At 41.2% G+C, this 18,575-nt stretch overlaps 1 protein-coding gene across 2 annotated transcripts in view; it reads right to left on the reverse strand.

Annotated features, from left to right (window-relative positions):
• The window catches only part of NCOA7 (nuclear receptor coactivator 7), an 88,252-nt gene that overhangs the window by 14,694 nt on the left and 54,983 nt on the right, over positions 1-18,575 (reverse strand). Inside the window, exons 7-11 of one of the 2 annotated variants that reach the window (XM_063124712.1) lie at positions 18,389-18,514; positions 16,295-16,479; positions 12,989-13,980; positions 10,254-10,422; positions 5,274-5,421 (exon numbers count right to left, since the gene is read on the reverse strand). In XM_063124712.1, coding sequence (XP_062980782.1) covers positions 5,274-5,421; positions 10,254-10,422; positions 12,989-13,980; positions 16,295-16,479; positions 18,389-18,514 — 1,620 coding nt within the window. Of the gene's footprint in view, positions 1-5,273; positions 5,422-10,253; positions 10,423-12,988; positions 14,014-16,294; positions 16,480-18,388; positions 18,515-18,575 lie in introns of both variants that reach the window. The other variant, XM_063124711.1, reaches the window with a different exon arrangement.

The following is an 18,575-nucleotide window of genomic DNA, read 5'->3' on the forward strand; positions in this document are numbered from 1 at the left end:
TAGGAAGGGCAGATCAACTCTTGACCAGAATTAGGACAGGAATGGAAGTGGGGAGAATTTACTCACAGTGCAAGCCTATGAATGTTTACTCAACAATTAATCCCACCATATTCAATGCCTCTTATTTCTTTTATTCCATATTACAAAGGCAAGGGATTGAAATAACAAACAACACCCAGCTTCATCAGGAGCATCATCTTCAAAAACTTCATCTTTTGGATCTTTAGACTACTACTTCACAAGCCGAGCAAAACTCAGGAAAAAGTCTGATGTCATAGAAGCACAGAGTTCCTTGGAAAGACTAACTGAACCAGAACTTGACTGAGAGGAGGACTTATCTGGCAGTAGTAGTGAGTCTGATTTTTCTGAAATAGATAATTCTGAAGATGAAAGTGTTACAAAGTTGCCAGATACTGGTTTAAGGGTTGAGCTAATGCCTCCCTTTGTTAAAAAAAAAAAAGTTACCTGGTCCAAGTGACAATGCACAGTCAAGAAGAAAGTCCAATTCAGCCAGCGCTAAAAATGTATCCATCAACAAAATATGGGCAATTGTGGAGACATTCAATCCCTGAGAGTAGCTCTTGAAAAGGTTAATATAGTGCATCATAATAAAAGGAAGAATTATTTATCCCTGTTCCTATTACATGTTGTTAATAATCAATTAAAAGACCCCATAACATTGCCTTTTGTGGCCTGGTGCCCTCTAGATGTTTAGGACTTCAACTCCCAACAGCCAGGAATGCTGGGACTGTAATCTAGGTTGAAGAATGCTGCCCTGTAACAAAAAAACACACTACTGGAATAATTAGAGTTACCAGTAAGAGTTTATGAGGGGGAGATAAAACCTTTCTCTATCCACACTTTATTTTACGTACATGGATTGGGGAGTACAAGAGGCACCCATGCCACTGCTTCACCCACAAAGGAAACCCATGGCTGTCTGAATTGAGCTGACCTTGTCTGGGCAGACTTTTGATGGCTGTACTGTCTGCCTGGGAACAAGACAAGGCTTAGAAATGGGAGTGGCATATGTATGCTCCCGTTGCCAGGAAATTACTGTTTGTCTGAAACCTTAAGCATGCTACCTGTTTGCTTATGCCAACCTGAACTGCCTGGTAAATACTGAATGCTTTCCTACCTTTGTTCTGTTTTTCTTTGTCTGTGGCACTTGAGCCATATGCTGAAATAATCAAAATAGGCCAGGCACTTCTCTGTAACCTTTTATATAGCCCTGTATAGCAAATCACTATTTTTTATCTCTATATTACAGAGGGAAAAATAAGCTGAGGTTCAGAGAAGGATAGCACTAAGCCCTAGGCTTTGGTGGGATCCAGGAGAAGGGAGTCCTGATAGTGCCTTTCCCCTCATACCTACATAATCAGGGTGACTGGTTCAGAGCTTGGCTGTCCAGGGCTACTGTCAGGACAAAACTTTGGGGCGGAAGCCCAGGGTGTCGCCTAAATGCTTGAAAAGCGGGGGCGGGGGCGTTGTGGCGCAGCATCAATTATACAAAATTTTTGAAACTCGCCCTGGGGGCGGTTTCTGCCAAAGCTGCTGGGGAAAAAGTTAGGGACTTACCTGGACTTTTTTTTCTCTGGAGCGAGGTGAGGACATGCAAGACGGCTGTAAGACAACCCTTGCCTTGCTCTGGAGTCGCAGCCTGGTAGAAGACGACCTGTTATTGGTTACCTTGCACCAGGAAGGGGGGGTGGCTCCACTCCCCAGATGACTGCCCAGAAACCCTCCATGTCAGGATTACCTAATGCCATCCCAGGGGAGGGAAGTTACGGGGTTTCCGAGGGACATGGCAACAACCCAGAGCCGTGAAGACACCACCAGAGCCCCAACTCACCAAGATGAGCAGGGGGCGGGGCTTTCCACAGGTTGAAGTAAGAGAAATAAGACCATCCCATTTCCGGTCAGGCTATTAAGTCCAGAGTCTAAAATTACCTACCTACACCAGTGCCAGTTTTTCCAGCCCCACTCAGTGCCCCGTGTATGTGGCAGAACAGGGCAAGCAGCAGCTTCTCCTCCCTTATGCAGGCATATCCAGTTCCTTCCATGATGGGCATTCATTGCAAGATTGGTGGGGCTTAGCCTGCAAATGGGGAGAAGTTGACCCCAGAAGAATCCTCGGGTCAAACTGGAAGTAGCCACATTTTGTTTACAAAAAGCAGCCACCGGGCCCTATGGGGCCTTTTACTGCACCCCTATGGTGGTGTGCAGGAAGGGTCTATGGTTTTCTGAGTGGTTTCCGCTTGCAGCAGCAGCGATCGGGCAGCACGCACCAACAAGCTGCTTATAAACTGGCAAAGCCAGGATTCCCATACCATGACGTCTGAACCATTCCTGTTTGTATTTTGTATATGTGTTGTGGCTGTCTGTGGTCCACACTCCTCTCTCAACAACCAAAGAAGATCCTGGGGGCTAATTTACATTTCTTCTTCTGTGCTATGATTTTATATGGTTCCCCCCCCCTTCAACCTCCAATTCATAGAAGCTAACCATATCATCTCTTGATTCCCAAGTTGAACTTTGCTTATTAGGTTATCCATCTCCTTTTTTATGTGGTTTCCTTCTGTTTCTGTACTGCATCCCACTTGCAAACTTTTCGCCTCTTTGTATGCAGAGGCTGAAGGAAGGAGGTAAGTGTTAAAACAGGTGTCTCAAAGAAGAAACTGATAATTGTCCCAAAGAGGAAACTGATCAGATCTGTTCCAGTTGTAACTGTTTTTTTCCTAACAGAATTCAAAAGTACGTCAACGGCCTTCAACATTCCATACAAATATTCTTTGCTTTACAAAGTATCTGACAATACATGAACTATCATAAACAAATAGGCAGTGAGGCAAAGAGGAAGTTGTCTCAAAGAAGAAACTGATCATTGTCTCAAAGAGGAAACTGATCAAATCCGTTTCAGTTGTAACTGTTTTTTCCCTTAACGCAGCCTTCCTCAACCTGGGGTGCTCCAGATGTGTTGGACTACAACTCCCAGAATGCCCCAGCCAGGAGCTGGGGCATTCTGGGAGATGCAGTCCAACACATCTGGAGCGCCCCAGGTTGAGGAAGGCTGCGCCTAACAGAATTCAAAAGTACCTCAATTGCCTTCAATGTGTCAATTCCACACAAATATTCTTTGATTTACAAAGTATCTGACAATACATGAACTATCACAAACAAATAGGCAATCAACGGAACAGAGTCTCAAACAACGCTAAACTGAGTTTGCAAATCTAGTAGGTTTTCTGACTTTCTGTTTCAAAAATATGAGCTTTTTTCCCCACCATCCAGAGAGCGCTCCAGTCAATTTGTGTTTAACCACAAGAACCAGCGTTGAACTTTCCGAGAACTCACCTATTTGCTTGTTTGAAGACAATAAGTGCTCAAACCAAATTGGTTTTTTATTAAAATATTGGCAAAATATGGAGCCAAAGCACTGGCAAAACATAGGGGCAAATCTGTTCCCAACAAATCTTCAAATCTCTATGGTCCATAGACAGCACTAGAGGAGAAGGGAAATAAGCTGTCCCAGATGAGCTGCTTTCCCCGCTACCTCTGCCCATTATACAACTCCTGTAGTTACTTGAAGAAATGGCATTTTTAATTTGCTCAGAGTGCTTTTCTTTATTATCGATCCGTATATCCTAGAAAACCCTAAATATGCTTGCCTGAAAGCATAAAAAGATATAACAGGACTTATTTCAGAAAAATATATATTTAGGATAGAAACAATAATATGAACTAGGCTGTAATTTTTTCTCCAGAAATATCATATGTAGGATAAATCAATCAATCTCTCTCTCTCACACACACACACACACACACTCTGATGCTGCCATTGCTAAGGCCTTGTTCTCACAAAGGTTGTTAACCTGCATGTGGGTTGTATTGCTGTAAGTTTCTCAAAAAGCAAGTTATCTTTATTTACAATGTGTTATCCCATTTTTTAAAAGCTATGCTGAAATTACCGAAGTTTGGTGTTTTTCCAATACCCAGCAATACAGATTTGTGCATTGGCAAGTAAACAGAATAATAATTCTAAAGATACAATTTCTACACCTCTTTTAAGTATCGCAGAATAATCTTCTTTAAGATGCGGGGGGTGGCGAGGAGAGATCATATCCCTTAATTTCTTGAATTTTATCCCATACTACCTTCCAAAATCTTTGCACATGTAAACGATGCTTTTGTAGAACCATATATCTAACAATCTCTTTTTAAACTTCCAATGTGTGTATACCTTTCAAAGATTTTTGAACATAGTCTTAAATGAGTGTTTTGCAGGTTAATATTTTGAGTGTCAACTGCATCATTTTTGTTGTTGTGCAGCCCTACAGACACAGGTGGTGGTTGTTTTTTAGTTTCACAGATGCAGAAGCAACTTTATTTGAATTATATACTTAACCCTATGATATTTGGTATAGAACTAGAATAGATCATATTTATTTAAGCAGCATAATTGAATTGTTTAAGGGATTGGTTTACTTACTGGTGATCAAGCAGTAATGTGAGGATAAGAATAGAGTACTTTTGAAATAGGCTTTTTCCAACACATTGGCTCAGTTCAGACACCACATTTCTCAATGGTGGTTTTAGAACTCCACAGTGGAGTTTTTACATCACCATTGAGAAATGTGTTGTCTGGAGGGAAAACTCCACCCCACAGTGGAGTTTTTTAAAGAAAATACTCCATGCTGAACATCCACACTGTGCAGAGAATTCTTGCACAACTCTTGAGTTGCATGTTGTGTGGAGAGCTCCATGAAGTTTCCCGTTCCGTTGAGTGGACTTTTCCCACTGGCTGCAGAGTTCTCCAGCAAGAGCAGTAAAAGGAGCAAGTGCCCCTCTAAAAGAGCTGCTGGGATTGTTTTCTTTGCAGCAATGGCTGATGGAATACCAACAGGAGGACTGAGGGAGGAGAGAGGGTGAAGGAACTGTCAATCAAACATCGCATTGCCTTTTACTCAACTCCACGGTCACACAATGGTGGAGTTAGTACATGTTTTGTGGTGGGTACCCCCTACAAACTCAACCTTTGGGTGGAGTTTTCCCACTGAGTAGAGAAATGTGTTGTCTGAACTAAGCCACTGTGTTTAAGACCTTTCCTGCAACCATGAGGACTACACACTTGCCTTAAAAGAAATGATCCTGAGGCAAAGGGAAGATCACAAGCAGCAGAAACAAAAGCTTCTGGGCAGCTAGATGTGATATTTTATCTCAAACCTACTATATAGTTTCCGATTCTTCTGAGTTTGAAAACAGAAAGAACTTACCTCCCAGCTTTTGGTCGAGGGCTCACTGAAGAAGTTGTCTATCATGTCAAGCTCCTCCTTTTCCACCACCACAAAACCCTGATCCTTGACATCTTTGCCATACACATCAGGCGACCACTGCACAAAAAAGGTATACAGATGATCTACCCTGGAAAACAAGAGAAAAAGAAAAGTGCTGGGCATTTCAAAACACTGAATTTTTACCATCTGCCTAAAAGAAGCTTTGCACACACACAGTGAATGTGGCACCTGTTGAAGGTTTTTTTAATTGCTTTTGTCCATGCATTTGATGACAGCAGAATAGCTGTACCTTGGACTTATTTTAATTTTTAAAATTTAACTTAAAATTTAAATTTAACACTTTCTCCCCACTCCCACCTTCATAGAAGCAAATAGCCAAACAGAGAAATAATGTGATTATTTGAACATGGGATCTCCCTTGTCCCAAGATTCCGAAGCTACCTTGAGTTCAGGATCTAGGGACAAGTGTATTCTTGCTGTCAAACACACACAGGAAACAAAACCATCCCTTGATGTTGCACCTATCAAGTAATGAACATATATGTGGAAATCATATCTCAAATCTCCTGCTTCCGTAGCCATCTTTAGGTTGTTGTTGCCAGTCCCATTCTGGTTTGTGGTGCTACATGAACGACAGAGGCAAGGCAGCTGCAAGTTTATCTTATCTTTCTGCAACTGTTTTTTAATCTTTTTATGCACCACCCATGTTTGAGTTTCCCCTCTGCAGTGAAAAACTCATCTCTTCTAGAAATGTGAGCAATTCACTTAACCATTTTCCCTTAAGAGGTTTGATTGTGGGATTTTGTCTTGGTAATAAATATAATATTTATTATGTTTGTTATTTTGTTGTTTAGATTTTTATTTCTGCATTTTACGTTTTGTTTTCAATTGTCGTTAGATGCTCTGGGTAAGCACCAGAAGAACAGGATCTAGTTTTTTTGTTGTTTAATATATATATTTGTATAATTATGTCAGTCAATGAAACTGATGAGGTTAAGATCACTCTCATCTTCAGAATCTAAAGCTTTGCAGTCTTATGCACTCAAATTTAAAACACACACAAAAATTGGGATATTATCCATAGTTCAAGTGTGATCCCAACCACATAAGCAACTACAGAGCAATATTTAAAAATAGGTATAATGGAGATTTTCCCATTTTAATTCCTAATTTCCCATGCAAATTTATCTAATTTCACACTTTTGAATAAACAAACTCAGTTAATCCTTTTAAAATTCACACTTCTCTGAATTTGGAAATGGAGTTCTCAGAATAAAAAATGCATACAAAATGCGCATATGGGGGAAAGTGCACACAAAAATGTGTATACTAGTGAAAGTAATCTTTAAAATGTATAAAATTAAGAAAACTGCTTACAAAAAATGTGCCTGTTAGAATGTGTACAAGAATGCATGTGTTAGAAATATGCACAAAAATGGATATGAATTTTCCTGCAAACTTGTAAAAAAATAATTGCAAAGTTCAGGACAAACCAAACTTAAGATTAGAAAAATGAGTAACCGAGAAAAACTGGAACGGACAGATATCAGTCATAACATTAACATGCTTCCATGTATGATTTCTTTCTAGTCTTGCTAAGGATCACATCCACACCCACTTCCCTACTTTCTTGGCTTAGTGCTTTTTGGTGAACAGCAAAATGCAGGCAAAGGATCCTTGGGAAAGAAAAGCTGTTATTCTGCCAGGGCATCCTTGCACAGATGCATCAACTCCATGGATGGACAGCAAACTGGCACAGGCTGAAGCCCCTATACACTGTAAAAATCAGATGTGCTGCATCAGGATCAACTGATCTTGGAAAGAACAGTTATGCCATTGGTCCATGTCCTATTCCTCATTCCCTGCTCTCTAATATTACCTTGGCCCTAAAATCCTTCTGCAGCAGTGGCTGCTTTTCAAGATGCAAATACTTTATAGATGTAAAAATATAAACCACTAATCTAGATCCTTCAGTCATACAAAATTAAGAGAACAGCAACTTATTTATACTCACTTTCCAGAACTGTTAACATTCCCCATTGCAAGATACACAACAGAGGACCTTCCAGCAGCTGGCCCAATGCAATGATGTATCACTAGGTCAACATGAACATTCAGGCAAAGCAAAGGAGGACCCTAATAACGCACATTTCTGTAATGATTACTGCTCTTAAAGTTACGTGCAAAGGGTAAGGACTGCTCCTATTTCACAATCACATGCAACAGTGGCCAAGCCACTGATTAACTCAGTTTCATTGTCTGAGCTGACAAAATAACGTTTTGGGAATACTTGCTGCATGTCCAAAGTCATATAGACAGCAGAAGCCAAGAGCTGCAGTTGTGACATAATGACCTAGTTCGCATGCCTGAAATAAGCCATGGTAGGCTGCAGCGCAGGCGGGCAGCCAGTTTGAATATTTGTGAACTCATGGTCTGCTTTGGATTGCACAATGGTTGTTTAACTCTCACATAACCACAGTCCCCAGGTTCACACAATGTGACAAGCTGCAGCCAGGTATTGAATATTCAAAATGGCCACCAGCACATGCTGCAGTTTGATTGTATGAACCAGCTCATAGTTTTATTGCAAAGTAAGCCATATGGGCAGCTGCAGGATTAGTGGGCAAGGATATCAGCTGCACGGCTTCATTTTCAGAGTGGTTTCCCTGTTAGCTTGTTGCAGCAAAACAACAAAAATTCAGGCAACACCTTAAATATTTAACACATTGATTATGGCAAACGAATTCATTTTCTATTCGAATTCTGTTCCAGATTGTACTTTAATGTTAAGAGATGTGCTGTGAAATCTCAACACTGCATAATCTGGAACAATTCTAAAACCACAAAATGAAATATCTAAAATACATACACTTAAAAAACAAAGGAAGCGCTGAAGTTCAGACTCATTTTAAATACTTCTGCGGTATCATCCAGTCATTTCTTAACTAATGCTTTCTCTCAGACTGGAAAAAGTCGAATATATCTACTTCCTCTAACTCCTTTTTTTTCCTGCTATTACTCTCATGCTACTTTTGTCACCCAGTTTTTGAAAGCTATTTCCTCATTTTCCCTTGCTGGCATGTCAGAAGCCACAAAGAGATTCTAAGATATTGGCTGTTTTATCAGAAAAAAAAGGATCTAATGGGCTAATGTGAAGAATTTCCTTTCCAGTTTCTTGATCTGGGTTCATGAGAATAACCATGTTGACCTTTGGGTTTTATTTTAAGGCCTGTGTGCACTTCAATGCAAGAGCAGGATAATGCTCAGTCTTCTAAGAGAAGGATCTGCAGGGGCTGAAACTGACAAGGGTCAGTTTCATAATTCACCAGTTTTACCTTGGCAGGAAATATCAAGACAAAGTCTGAACAAGTTCCTTTCTATCTCCTAGTTAGGCTCAACTCCGGGGGACAAATGTTCAAATCTCCTTGCAGCCATGGGGCTCACTGGGTGACAATGGGCGTGTTTGGACGATACATTAGCCAACCCTGCCCTCAGAGACCACTCCACGGATTGCATGGCATACTTGGGCGACATGCAAACAAATCCTATGTTGAGTAGGCCATAAGGGCAGGGTTAGCTATTGCTCTCTCCCAGTCCTCTCCACCCTTCCCACCAAATGGCGGCGATGGTTCCCCCCTACTTGATCAGGGCGCCGCCATTCCGTGGGGAGGGAGAGAGAAGCTCTTTTTCCTTCTTGCTCAGGGGCGTCCATGGCACATGTCCCTCTGCACCTTTCTAATAAAGGTGTTGTCCTAATTTGCATTCTGTTTTCCCAGAGCGGTTGTTATTATTTTATTCCACACATCAGCTAAAAAGGACTTGAAAAGCAGCAGTTTGTTCCTGGAAATATGTGATATTTCCACCCCTCTTGGGCACATTCTTGTTATCTTGATTGGCTGTGTGGAATGTAATTGCACAAGTGTCACAAGGCCTGGTTGTGGTTATTGCTTGTGACGTGGTTAGTGGCAAGTGGCACAACATCCAACGCCCTTCTTCCCCTCCCATTTGCCATATTTTTATTTTATTTTATTTCTTTGCATCTTTTTAAAAGGACCTGAGTGACAGATTAAACTGAAAAAAATAAAATTCTTGATGCAAGAAGCCTCCTGTCTGTTTCATTTTATACTGTGGCAATGTGCTGGTGGAGACGGTCCTTTAGATGTCCTGGTCCCGAGTTGTTAAGGCTTTATGTGTAAACAACGAGACCTTGAAGATGGCCCGTAAGCAAATAGAGAGCCAGTACTGTTCAGCGTGGGTGCAATGGGTGTGTGACCCAATGACCCACTTAACAGCCATGCAACCCATGTTCTCTACCAGCTACAGCTTCCAGAGCAATCTCAAGGAAAGCCTCAAATTAGTCATCCAATTGTGAGGTCACCAATGGGTGAATCACAGTAGCAATTTGTTTGAACAGAAATGTAAGAGATAAACTAAGCACATTGCCACAGTATAAAATGAAACAGACAGGAGGCTTCTTGCATCAGGAATTTTTCTTTTCAGTTTAATCTCTCACTCAGGTCCTAGCAGCTTACTACATCTTTTAAAAAGATGCAAATAAATAAAATAAAATAAAAATATGGCAAATGGGAGGGGAAGAAGGGCGTTGGACGTTGTGCCACTTGCCACGTCACAAGCAATAACCAGAACCAGGCCTTGTGACACTTGTGCAATTACATTCCACACAGCCAATCAAATTAACCAGAATGTGCCCAAGAGGGGTGGAAATATCACATATTTCCAGGAACAAACTGTTGCTTTTCAAGTCCTTTTTAGCTGATGTGGGGAATAAAATAATAACAACGGCACTGGGAAAACAGAATGCAAATTAGGACAATACCTTTATTAGAAATGAAGTCTCACCCCCCAACCAAAGCAAGTATTTTGTTGGATGCTGCACAAGCTGTCATTTCCATATATTCTGGAAAGGATCAGAGACTTTGATGAGAAGCTGCAGCTTACCTTTCTCGAGGAACAGCAAACCAGTATTCAGGTTGCTTTCTCCTTTTTCCATATTGCTGAGCCATGGTAGTGCTTTGGGCAGTGAATGACTTTTTCATAGGCTTGCCCACTTTGATGCACAGAAACATGGGTGGGGTCTTGCTTTTCTCCTCTTTTGAAGGAAGCATATCTGAATCCAAGAGAGACCACAGAGTTGCAACATAACAAACGTAGCATATCAGGGCAGCGGAACAGTTTAACCTTGGTCAAGAAGTGACTGTTCAGAAATGCCAAAGACATTTTTGAATTTATTGCATTTTATTGACTTATTATAAATACTCCTACACTGCCCATCAATAAAAATCCCATGGCAGTTCATGTAAAAGAAACTGCAAACAAAATATAAAAACTACATGCTATACATTCCCTCCAAAACTGGTCTTAGGGAATCACTGAAATTAACCACTTTGTAAAACACATAGACACAGAGACAAAGCCTGGTATATTATTCACCTGGGCACTTTGACCTGAAGAAAAAGCTGATTAGGTAGTATTTAACATTGGCCCTGCAATCAGTACATTTTAACTATATTCAAAACATAGTGGGAGGGAGGAATCACACATAATAGTTCTCATCTCTGGAAACACCAGCAACTGCAGCAAGGAAATGATTAAGACTAAGTTCAGGCACACTGGCCACATTCACATGGAATTAGGGATCTATTGATTTTCTAAAATCCGCCCATATGTGTTTTGCTTATTGTCAGATTGACTTTTGTTCCATCATCTGCTCAATGCCAGAATCAATTTTTTTTACAACTTCCTGCAAATGCACAAATCCCCCACAAATGCACATTTCATGGGGAAAATGTGCATTTTCAGCGTGGGATTTTTTTAAATTTCATGTATTTTTCTATAATTAAATTTGCATAAAATCATGAAAAGTAAAAAAAAAGGGGGTATGCAAGTCCACAGAATTCATGTGACTTGGGAAAAGCTGGTCCACTGTGGAATCTGCAAGTCAGATTCATAAAAATCCAGACTCATTTGATGACATCCCTACATGGAATGGTGAATCCTTACACTGTGAACAAGATGTGTGCTGAGGCATGCAGCCCCCTCACTCCTACAAGGCTCCTCCTGCTAGCTAGCTAAAAAAGTGTGTTATCCAAACCTGGGATCCTGGCTACTTGCTTCCAAACAAACCAGAATTCATAAGTCAAGAACAAACCTTAGTTTGCAATCTTGGCTTGTAAAGAGAGTGACAGGCCAAGATTCTGAGTTTCTTTTGTTTAATTCCTCGTGTTAGCAGGAGACACCAAGAGGGAGCAAACAGGCTGCAGGCCCCAGTAAGCAGTTTATTCTCAGTAAGATAGGACTTGCAAGAAACCTGCCTTACTCTTCCATGTGAATGCTGCCATTAATGCTTTACATCAGAAATGCAATTTGCCATTCATCTTTTCACCTGAGCTAAGAAGAAATGGTCACAACATGATGAAACAAGCAACTACATTATTCCTATACCTAATGTCCTTTTGCAGGTGGAAAAAGAATGGTGACACTCTTCCAGCTGCCAACTTTGGCCTTCTAAAGTCAGGGAAGCAAGATTTTGTATGTCCTACAGTGCTTTGCACACACACCCTTTGGAGAAAGAAGGTGCTACAGTGGGCAGCTGGACAGAACAGCATCTTAGTGGTAGCAAAAGATGGAAAATGCCAGTGGGTAGTTAGTGGTGACATGCTGGAGGGGTTGGATCAGAAAAGGGAGAAGAAGCAAATAAGCAAATGCTGAACAGCACCCATTCCACAGATTTGTAAGGCTGGTTTAGAATATGCTTGGAGTCTTTTATTGAACCTCAAGACATACAGTGGAGACATACCATGAGAGCTCCAGTACATTTAATTTGTTGCGTGCTTTCTTCTGCAACTCTATTTGCACAATTCCCAGTGAGACCCCAAAAGAGACAGTACTTCTGCTACCCAGGGGATTCATGCCAGTGCACAACTGTTGCAGAATGTTTGCTCACAAATGAAGACAAGTCCCAGAGTCAGGGAAGCCATCTGGAATGCACTGCGAGTGTGGACAAGCCTTACACACTCAGCAGCTCGGTCACACTACGAACTGGTCATCCAGCCAGGGGATGATAACAACCAGTGCTTAAAACCAGATTCATTTAAAAGTCTCATTGAATTTGAAGTGACATTTGTTTTCTGGTACCTGAACATTGAGGGAACACTGTCATAAGCAACAATGAGGGAGCGAGATGAATTTAGAAAAAACATCCTTGTGTATTTACACAATCCTTTCCCTCCAAATTGTAGGGATGCTGCATTGATTCTGCTCCAGCCCCAAAGATAATTACTCCATAGTAGAGCATATGCTTTACCTAGAATATAGGAGCCCAGTCTCAATTGCCAGCAATTTGCCTTACAAGGAAGGTAGGCAGAAGGATAGAATTATATTGTTAAAATATCTAGCACAGGAACACAGAACGCTGCCTTATACTGGGTCAAATCATTGGTCCATCTAGCTCAGTATTGTCAACACTGACTGGCAGCAATGGCTCTTCAGGGTTTCCTAGCCCCACCAGGGATTGAACCTGGGACCTTCTGCATGCAAAGCATGTGCGCCACTACTGAGCCACAACCCTTTCTGCTAAGTTAAAAGGGAGACTTTTTAAAATAGAAATAGACATTCAGCCCTTCAATAAAACATTAGCAAGAATCCTTTCGCAAAACTATGGCAAGTAAGCCTACCTTCAATGGGCACCTGGATTCTTTGCAGCAACCACAATCTGATTTCAGACTTATTATCTTGATGCGATGCCAACGAGGAAGCTTTTGATCCATCACACTCTTTTTTCTCTGCTCCTGCTGCTGAGTCAACTTCCGGCAATGGCCCATTCCTTTCCACAGAGCACGAATCAGGTCCTGCCCTTTTGCTTGTAAGTACTTTAGTGGCTTGCGAATGTGAAGAGCTAAGTGTTAAGTCTATACCCATTGGTATATTGTTCCTCTCTTTCTTGAGTTCAGCCTTACACAAGTCATCAGCGGATGGTGGCTCATCCTTATCCTTTTTGAGGTAAAATTCAATAAGCTTGTCTTTATTCAGGTCCTTGTTTGCATCCAGAGTCGCCTCTACCTTATTTGTTGGAGAACTACTACCCTTGTTCATTTCAGGCACCACATCTAGCTTCTCACTGGACTCTAGATCAAGGACATCTTTAGGGATCTCATGCTTTGGCCCTGATGAATCTGACACTGATTGCTTACAATTTTCTTTATTTGTTGCTCGTAACCGAACTTCCTCTCTTATTTTACAGTCCTTGGGAACATCTACTGTTCCTTGATCTCCACAATCTGCTCTGCTATCAACTTGTGATGAAGTCTCTTCTAGTTCAACAAAGCCATCCTCTCCCAGAAGGGAATTGTCTTTGGTTAGGTCCAGAGTAACGCTCTCTACAGAATGTTCTGTAGTATATATTTCCAAAGCCACCCTTTTTGAAGACTCTGGAATAGTGGAGTCCCTTGGTGTTTCCACTGACCTGGAAGTCACTGGGGAAGAACTTTCAGAAGGTTTAACCATTTCAAAATCTGTCACCTTCTCCTCCTCTGATGGTTTGATCAGTCTGGAACTCAATGTGACAAAGTTGTCTACTTTCTGCTGCTTTTTTTCCTTGTTCATATATTTAAATTTGCTGAATGGGTTAATGTCCTTCTCAGAAGCAAGGTCTTCCCACTCACCAGGCCTGTACAGAGGACAAAGATCCTTTGGAATGTCGCTGTCAGGAAAGATGGTGGATGTATATGGAGTGTTAAAAACAGAACAAAATGAAAACAAAAGGAGAACTCAACAAATGTTTAAATAAATGATACAACAAATAGCAAAAAAGAAACAGTCAACTAAAATGCACCAAAACAACTTTGAAATAATATCAACTAAGACAACGGTGTCCTTCAAAATAAAATGCAAGCCAACCGAAATAAAGAAATTATGAAATTGAAAGAACCAATATAATCAAATATTTGTATTTTGAATAAATGATGTGGAAGTGGAGAAATGGATGCATTCTTAGGTATCATATAGGCATTTTTACAGATGAGGGAATGAAAGACACGAACCCGTCTGGGTCTTATGTTACTAAAAAAAGAGCAACAGAATGATTGTGTACTGTTTAATTTGTCTGTCTGTGATGGTTTGCAGGGCAATTAGAGCAAACAAATCCTATCTCATCAGCTGAGCCTTTTAGTTAGTTCAGGAGACTAAAAAGTGCAGCCTTAATCGTTCCAAGATTTTAAAATCATGATTCAACTCAAAATCATGAGATGGGGTCAGAAATCATAAAATCCTGTTACCTGTACACTTGCCTTCTCTTAATTCAAATCATACACTTTTGAGGTGCCCAACGCACGAGCCTGAGAGTTTTAGAAAAGGCTGACAAACTAGCCTAATTTGCTCCTAACAAATAAACCAGGCGGGTTGAACCTCAGGCTCGAGGAGCAAACCTGGCCCACCTCAGGTCCCAAATCCAGTCCTCTGGGTTTCCCCAGATGGCCATGCCTCCTTCCCCGCTCCCCCACCCCGTTCCCTCACTTCTCCCTGCCTCTCTTAAAGCTTAGTCACTGGCTGTTAAGAACTGCAAGCTAAAATATGCCAGTATCTTGGTTTTGCATCTTGGTTTCTTTGGCCCCACCCTTTCTGCCTTCAGTTCTGCCCACCCCTAGAATGCGGCCCCCGAGAGCTTCTCCAAAATTTAATTTGGCACTCAGGCCGGGAGAAGTGTATCACTCCTGAAATAAATGGAAGCCTTCTCATGGCTATTGCCCACATTTTATCTTCTACCTCATAAAGATTAATAATGACAGAACATCAAGCCACTGTGTTCATAAAGTGCTTCTACAAGTCCCACACATCTCAGTAAATGTTCTAAAAAGCACGAGCGCTCCTGTTTTATTACCTACGTGCTCCTTCCAAGTGGCTAAACGTATTATGCTACTGCAGCCCTTCTCTGCCCTCTTCCCCCACACCAGGTCCCCAATAGTGAGAAAGGCATAATAGACAAGTTAGCAATCCTGAAATTTTGCACTACTTTTTGGCAGTAACAAAACAACAAGCTTAAGTTAGATGGCTGAGTACTGCTTTATGCTAAAATTTTAGGATGCAATACTATGCATCCTGGCTGGGGCATGCTGAAGTTATGCCAATATAATCTGGAGCTCACACCACTGAAATCTGTGATCATCTACCTTTAATTAATGAGGTGAGGGACTGTCATGAAAAATACGAATACAGAAAGTAGCCCATCGAAATCCACACCATGCCGCTGCCTTGCTCTCTGCCGCAGTTGTTTTTTACCATTTCGTAATTCCCTTCTCCCACTTCCATCCTTTTCACTGACTCTCCCTTTGTGCCATTTAATACAAAATGAAGATTTAAGCACAATTATCGTGTCGTTTTTGTGAGGTGAGAAAGGTCTCAAACAAGTAATTTGGGCCTCCTCATTTTTGTAAGGGTGAGCTGCATGTGCGAAAAGTACCCTCAAGCAACATTCAAAGTGCCATGTTAAGAAACTAAAAATGTATAATTTGAATTTATGAGGGCAACATTTCTCATTTACATACGAATGGGTTGGCAACTTCTCTGGGCAGTTTCCAACTGGGGCCTAATCTGCTGACCTTACCCTCTCCAGAAACAAGCATTTCTGCTCATTTCGGGGCTTTCCCACAGATGTGCAATATTGCACTATGCAAGCAGTAGGCACCGGTGGAAAGATAGGAGTCAGCAGGGCCTTCTACGTGTGTACTACAACTAGGAGAGCTGGCCACGTGTGGAAATACAGTAGTGCCCACTGTATACAAGCTTCATCACCTGAAAAAAAAAGTGTTATCTGGGCCTAGGTGAACATCATAATTCCTAAAGAATACACCACTACTTTGCTTATTTCCCTTCTTTCTTGTTAGCTGCTGCCTTGTTCACTGAGGTCCACTTTTCATTTTTCAGATGCTTGTCCTCCATAGCCCATTGATAACGTTCAAATTTGATAAACAAAGAAGACTTCTTACGATGGCAGAGCATCTTTGATCTTCATGTGAGAGATATCATTGTAGAGCGCAATCGAAACCACCTCCTCCATGGGACAAATGAGCCCGTACTCTTCGCAGCCGTTCTCAATTACCAGAGGGTCTGACTTATGGGGGTCAAACATGATGTTGTTGGGAGTAATTAACATGACTCCTCCTACTACACCCTTGAAATAAAAATGGGCATTTAACAATTTAGATTGTTATGACACATTCACTGAACATCCTTGGGTCTGTTGTCCCTTATATTCCCTCTCAGAGTTTTCCAAAACTCCCTCCCACCTCCAATGGAATCATGTTTTCTACCAAACTGCTAATTCTGGGCAGACAACACCCTACTGAAATCAAGGAGAGATAGAGATTCCAGGTGTTCAAAACGCATCTATCTTTAGCAGACAAGGCCGGAGTTATAAAAAGGGATCAAGGTATTTAAATTTAATCCCCGGCTGCAATGAAACGGGAGTTGCAGATTGTTAATTAACTAGAGTCAAAATATTATGAAGATTCATGAGTCAACCCTCAGAGCAAGCAGGCCCTAGTCTCATAACAGCATGACTTCAGTTCTTAGACGAAGAATTTCCAATAAGAAACTTGAATGAAGGTAAAAGGAAAGTGTTCCAGTTAAATTTATTTATATATTTACTAAATTTATATACTGCCCCATAGCTGAAGCTCTACATGTTACGCTGTTCATGTAGCTAAGGCCTTTTTACTTAAATGTTAGCGCTCCTAGACCTTACCTACATGATATACACAAGCTCGTGGAAGAAAAGTCCAGGAGCAAATTCACATTTGGAATCCTGCAAGGGGAAATTGGCCGGGGGCGGGGGGACAGTTAAACATTCCCATTCCCACCCCTCCTTGAGGCTTCGCCATTCTAAATCACCTTCTGTTGGAGGTTCTTTTCCCTAGCAATAACGTTACACACATCTGCAAATAATATCTTGAAATATTAACTATGCCAAATGCTTGCTATAGAATCCTAAGTACTTGGAAGCTCAAGCTTCAATGACAAAACAGCTTTGGTCCAGGTAGCCATTCCTGGAAAAGCCACCCCACCAAGGAAGGTAAGTTTTCCGAGGCAGAGGAGGTCCACAGAAGACCTGGTATGTGAGTTTTCTGTAATGGTGGAATTCATAAAATCAGTTGATATGTTAAGTCCAGCACAGAAGGCAATCAGTGACATGAAGAGCCTTCAGTGTGGTGGCCCCTCTCCTATGGAATTCCCTGCCTCTGGAGTTCAGGCAGGCGCCAACTTTGTATTCCTTTCAGTGCCTCCTGAAAATGTCATTGTTCCAGGAAGCCTCTCCTTAATGAACAGCCACGGTTCACAGTTCACCTTTCATTTTGCTTTTAAAAATCTATTTAAGGTGTTTTATTCTGTTTTTATTGTTTTGAATGGGGAGCAGTAGATAAATATTGTAAATAAATAAATGAATAAATGAATGAATAAGAACTCATTCAATTAAAGCAGACCAACATAATGTGATCTATAAAGCCAAACACAGCCCATCTCAGACTATACTGTGTGTGAGTGAGAAGGAGGGAGGGAAATGCTCAGCAGATCATAAAACCTGCCTCGTGGCCTTCATTCAGCTTGGTGGATCAAAAGCTTTTGCACACCTGAATTAATGGTTGAGAATGTGAACTTTGTTTCAACCAAATCTGAAATAGTTATTCCTTCGTGATGGATGTTTCACAAAACACCTGCTTATCTTGTTTCAGGGAACACCTTTATCTATGTTCACAAAACAAGAACACACTCCATCAATGCTATTTAATTGAGAAACTTTTAAGATAGCTTATGGGGAAACTACCTCTTGATCTGGTTACTGTGGCAATCCTTCGACTCTACTAACAGAATAGTTAAAATGGTTGTTAACCTCATTAAAGGGTCTGATGGGGAACATGTGGCCCTCCAGATGTTGTCAGACAACAATTCCCATCAGCCCTACCCAGCAGAGCTTAAGATGGGAGTTGCAACCCAACAATATCTGGATGGCCAGATGTTCCTTATCACTGGCCTATAATACATGAAACAAACCTCTCGCAAAAGAAACTAGCGAAATCCTCTACCTTGCCATCTGTGAAGTATCGGCAATTCATTTTTAAAAACTTGACAACAATTGGCTCGTCTTCCTCTGAGGTGGATGACAGGACTCTTTGGAGAGGTCTGCAAGCCCTTCTTGCTAAGTCAGCATCCTGGGGGGAAATAAAAGTACTCTTTTTAAAAAATCGTTGGCTTGGTTCCTAAGTTGCGCCT

This window comes from Elgaria multicarinata, chromosome 4 (assembly GCF_023053635.1).
Source record: "Elgaria multicarinata webbii isolate HBS135686 ecotype San Diego chromosome 4, rElgMul1.1.pri, whole genome shotgun sequence".
NCBI lineage: Eukaryota > Metazoa > Chordata > Lepidosauria > Squamata > Anguidae > Elgaria > Elgaria multicarinata.